Genomic DNA, 5466 nt, shown 5'->3' on the forward strand with positions numbered 1-5466 from the left:
AAAACGGACTTTTCGACCAGTTTTACTGGTCATCTGCTGCTTGTTTAAACATTCAATATGGCAGATCGTTTTTGATCCTTCCACTTGGTGACCACACATGACGTATTATGACTATTACACAATGTGTAAATGATGCAACCTCGTTCCCAGGACCTTTTCCCTGGCTTGGGGGTGGGGCGGGAAAATGCCCTGGGATCGCCCAGTGAATCCTTTATATTGATTGGTTGATCGTTTTTAAATAATTTATGCGAAACTTGGCGAAATAAAGCTAATTTATGCATTATGCCGAAATCAAAATGGCGGAAACTATGTCCACTCCGACGAAGGTTTCTCCTCGAAATCCAGCTTGCCGACTCTGTGGTGATTTTCATGAGAGTCGCTATATGCTACGAATATTCAGCAAAGCTGGTTCAGGAAAAGATCTGTGTGCCAAAGTCCATAAAACCTGTGGCATAAAAATTTCGGAGGACGATACAAGATCAAAGGTCTTGTGTAGGAGTTGTGTTTCATTCGTAAACAAGATGGAACAGTTTATTCAGAGAGCTCAATCCATAGAGAATACGCTGTCGGATCAAAGCGCAGAATATGCTGTCAAGCGAAGCGTACAGCTTTCACCTTCTTCGCTTCAGCCGTCGAAGCGTTTATCAAGGATTACAATTTAAGATATTTTGATGTTGTAATCATCAGCGAAGTTCAATTCAGTTAATTCAGCACAGATATAAACAAAAAAAGAACAAAATGTTTAAAGAAACTGATCAATGTCATGGTAACAACAGAATTTAATTAAATAACAATAGTGTATTTTAAGAGAGTAATTCAAAGTTTGCAGTGTTTACAATAATTTTGATCACGATGTTCTGATCATGAGCAGGGTTCATTTCAGTGCTACATAATTATAGTATTGTGCTCAGATACTGTTCAGTGTCATGGTAACAACAGAAAAAATGAAATATTAATAGCGTGTTTTCAGAGAGTAAATCCAGATATATATACAGCAGTTCACAATATTTACAATTTGTGATGATGTTCTGATCGTCATCAGAGTTCATTTCAGTTCTACATACAGTTGTATAGTACTAAGCTCAGATACTGATCAGTGTCATGGTAACAACAGAAATAATTAAATATCAATAGTGTGTTTTCAAAGAGTAAATCCAGATATATCTACAGCAGCTCACAGTATTTACAATTGTTATGATGATGTTCTGATCATCTCCAGAGTTCATTTCAGTTCTACACATATTATTGTGCCCAGATACTGATCAGTGTCATGGTAACAACAGAAAAAATTAAATATCAATGGTGTGTATAAAGAGAGTAAATCCAGATACGGTATATCTACAGCAGCTCACAGTATTTACAATTATTATGATGATGTTCTGATCATCTCCAGAGTTCATTTCAGTTCTACACATATTATTATATTTTTCTTCATGCGACTCCTCTGGGGGGCATGAAACTGTGCAAACAGTCTTGCACTGGGTTCTGATGTTTCTCCAACGCACTGTTTGTCTTTCAATACTCTTTCAAATAAGCCATAAGCATATCCACAGTATTTCAGTTTTAAATAAATGATTGTCATTGGGTAGTTTTCTCTTTGAATTGCCAGTTCATTGGCAATGGGTACAAGGATTTTGTCGTAGCTCTGGATGGGCGAATACAATTGAAGTGTTACCATTAACCACATCTTGAGGAAACTTCGTTGAATCCGGGACCACGTGCTCGCTTGGTTCTTGATTTCCGAACAAGTTATCGGCGGGTTCCTTCTCGTATACAGCAAGCTGTAAGACATCAGCGGTTATCCTTCGAGCTTTTAAGACTTTCAGCTGATCTTCAATGGTGGAATTTAATGGACATACCACAATAACTATGTTCTTGGTGGTCTTCACAGGAATGAAATGAGGTAGAAGGTGAAAGAGCATTGACTTGCCAAATCCAGTAGGTAGGACTCCAATGACATCCTGACCTTCCAGCATATATTCGAAACACTTCATTTGAAGAGGTTTTAAATTTAAAGAAGGAAAATTACCGTTATTTAAAGAAAATTCGATTCGACGAAGCACCGACAAAAAGTTTGAATACTCGAATAGGCCGCCATCTTGAAAGTTCCGTTTAACGTATGATAATTTAGCACACCCAAGAAATTTGGGTGTTCTGAGATCACGTGACCAGCCGATCCCAGGGCCTTTTCCCGCCCCACCCCCAAGCCAGGGAAAAGGTCCTGGGAACGAGGTTGCCGTCCTTGCCGTAAACTGATATCACAGTGTGATCATTCACCGCTGGTCATACGTATGGAGGCACAGAAAAATGTCATTTCGGCCCGGGACAGAAAAGAATCAAGTGTATACATGAATTTTTTATCCCGGGATGACATTTTGTCCCGGTGCTGAAGACCGGGATGAAATCGTCCCGGCATGAACAAATTTCACCCCGGGATCATATAAACACCAAAAGCCAAATGACCAGACATCGAGGTGAGACTCATCCCGGGATGAAACTCGTCCCGCCCGGGATGAGTTCTCTCATGTAAACAGCACCTAAGTCTAAGCACCCACTTTAACAGTTAGCTTTCAATAAATGCGTCGCTACGTCGTTTAAGGTTAGGATTAGAACTTTTAATAACAATTCTGAGAAGACCCCCGTATGAATATCAATTATAGGTCGGTGTATGCCAATCGCCTCTTGTTTGTGAATAATTGTTGCATAAATTGAGTTTGGTAAAGGACGTAAAAAATTCACCTAAATGCGCAGTACATAGGCTTAAAGAAATATTGTCGGCTTCCCAAGTTAACTGCATTTTACACCGGAATGACTAAAAAGCAAGAAACTGCTCTCGTGATATTAAATTTCAACCCACGTATGCAAATAGTTAAAATTTGCACAACACAATAATTCCACAAAGGCAGAAAAATCTCACAAAAACCATTTCCAGTCCATAAATTTATTGAAACAAACAAAATATTTGCTATTAGAGGCCTTCTAATTTCATTCTGTGCGTACAAACAAGTAACACATTTCGTGTCAAAAACCATACGAAACCAAGAGATTCATAATCTCTTGACGAAACTAAATACATTTCTCAGAGGAGTTTAGGAACGAACTCTCTTCTAAAGAACCTTTCCCTTGAATAATGAAGCACAAAATGGACAACAAGCTTTCTTTCAAAGAATTCTTCACTAACGAGAATTAGTCAAATTACCAATGTGTTTTTTCTTTTTGCCAGAAAGCACAGACTGTTCACATGCTAAAGTTAGCAAACATGCATGTGTCCTCTGACAGCTGTACGTTCCAGTTGATATCATTGTTAAAACAAACCACGCCGCTGTTATCTTTAGTTGCCTATGAAGATTCACGATCGTGTTCAGCTACCATTCTCAGAAAATACATAAGGAGAACAGAATCTTTAAGAGGGTCAGAATCACAACTTAAGATAAGTTATACCAAGCCTCACAGTTCCACAGCCCTAGGGCTGCTGCATTATCCGCAGCCAGTAGTTTCGGTAGATGAACTATTGAAAACAGCAGATTGGTCTTCAGAATCCACCTTTTCCAGGGTTTATTAGAAGCCTCTACTTTAGAAGCCACTATTTGGGCCTAGTGTGCAATTGACAACTGAAAATGCACTTAAGTGTAATGCGGTTCATAGGAAAATAAAAGTATGGTTAGAGTCAGATGTGTGGTTTTTCTTCTCTTACTGCACGTAGATTGCTTCGAAATCTCATGGGATCTTTGGGTATGGAAGCCAGGTCCCTTTTTGCTCTCAGGTATTCACGGGTCCTTACCTTACACAATTACGAGATTACGTGAAATTGACTTGAAGTCACGTGCGATCGCGTAATTTGCTCATTCCTGCGTAATCCCACTTTTGCACTCTATTTGAAAACTACACAGATATTAGCGATATTGTTTCGTAAGTAAACTCTTTGAAAACAGTTCAAAACACGCCATTTATATCGACGTCGATTTATGGATACTCTAAAAATGAGCGATCAGGCCTTGGATGCGCAGGGAGCTCGAGTATTGTACTGGTTTCAAATGTAAAGCACTTATAATAACAATTGGCTCATGAAAACTGGCCGATTGTAGTCCGTGAAATATGTGTTACGAGACAGATTTTGTAGCGAGAGCTTCTATGGTTTAACTTCATTATTCTGGCTTGGAACTTCAGCACTCTGCCGTTGCTGGCAGCCAACGCTGTCATCAAAATGCTAAAAGCTGACGTTCAAATATGCATTTGCTGAGCTGTGATTGGCTAATCAATACATTTCCTTCCAAGAATAAAGGACAACAAGGTGACAGCCTGGACGTATGATTAGGTTCCCAGGGCGTAGCACCTGAACTAGTCAAATAAGTGAGTGCTACAAGGTTCTCCTGAGTAAAGTACTTTCGAGAGTAAGCTATCAGGGCCAAATACAGCTATAGCTGGTAAAAGAGTTTGAAAAGTTACAGAAACGTGATCATAAAACTCTCAGCAACAAAGGCGGGAAAGCTAGTGGTAAATACTTGGGGTAGACACTTCAGCCTAGATAAGTGCGAGTTAATTAAATTGTTGGATTAACTGATAGCTGCAGAAACCGAAGTTTCCACGGTCCTTTAAACCAACGCGTGCGGGCTACCGCGGGAAAGCTAACCCTACAGATAACTACGCTAAGATAACTAACATGGTCGGTCTTACAAACTCATCAGTCCTCGTATTTCCAAAAATATTGACGGAAATTCGGCATTCCCTTAATGCATTTTTCTGAGAAAAAGTTACTTATATTAACTTCTAGGGACGAGGTTGTTTGCGACACTTGACTTGGTTTGCACGCTTCACTTTCCCATCTTCGTTCTTAGCACCGTGTATTTAGTACGCTTGCATACAATGAAGCCGTCTTAAAAATATTGCCTAAAATATTAGAAAATATGCTTTAACATATGTCCTAAGTATAGTTAATTCCGCCTCCTCATGTACACCGTACAAATTGCATTCCTTTTAGTTGTGGTTTTGAAGGTTTTCTAATTTAAAAAATGAATAAAGTCAAGCACTAAGAAACAGCAACAAGGTTTACACTTGAGAGGGGGGCTATCTCAAAAGTGACGCTACCTTCCCAACACTTTTGTCCAGGATTGTCTGAAAACAATTGTAAACAGATTTCGTCGTAAAACACAACATTTACGGAAGATACGAAGTTGTTATTCTCCATAATTACGGTTCGATGGATTATCTTTATCGTTGTTGTTATTGGGCACCATTTTCAGAAAGTGGTATATGCCACATCCACAAAGGCGCTTTTCCGAGGGCAAATTTTGCATATCTAACAACAGCAAATGGAGATATGGTACGGCTCACTAGGAATTATTGTTATTCATTTCGTAAACATTCCAACATTATCATTTGCGAGATTACCCAAAAGTAATATATAGATCGCGATCGACCTTATTTGAGCCTGATTTCAGCAATAACTTGAACAAAACACATCGAACT

At 39.1% G+C, this 5466-nt stretch overlaps 1 protein-coding gene across 1 annotated transcript; it reads right to left on the reverse strand.

The window, feature by feature from the left end:
* Positions 1-1610: 1610 nt before the first annotated feature.
* LOC137989829 (uncharacterized) lies at positions 1611-1976 on the reverse strand. Its single transcript, XM_068835469.1, has one exon. The coding sequence runs from the start codon at positions 1974-1976 to the stop codon at positions 1611-1613; it is 366 nt and encodes a 121-aa protein (XP_068691570.1).
* Between the last annotated feature and the right edge of the window lie 3490 nt (positions 1977-5466).

Source organism: Montipora foliosa, unplaced genomic scaffold (genome assembly GCF_036669935.1).
Source record: "Montipora foliosa isolate CH-2021 unplaced genomic scaffold, ASM3666993v2 scaffold_476, whole genome shotgun sequence".
NCBI classification, from domain to species: domain Eukaryota; kingdom Metazoa; phylum Cnidaria; class Anthozoa; order Scleractinia; family Acroporidae; genus Montipora; species Montipora foliosa.

Coding starts and splice junctions, on each gene's coding strand:
- LOC137989829 (XM_068835469.1), bottom strand. CDS start 1,976: ATGCTGGAAGGTCAGGATGTCATTGGAGTCCTACCTACTGGATTTGGC.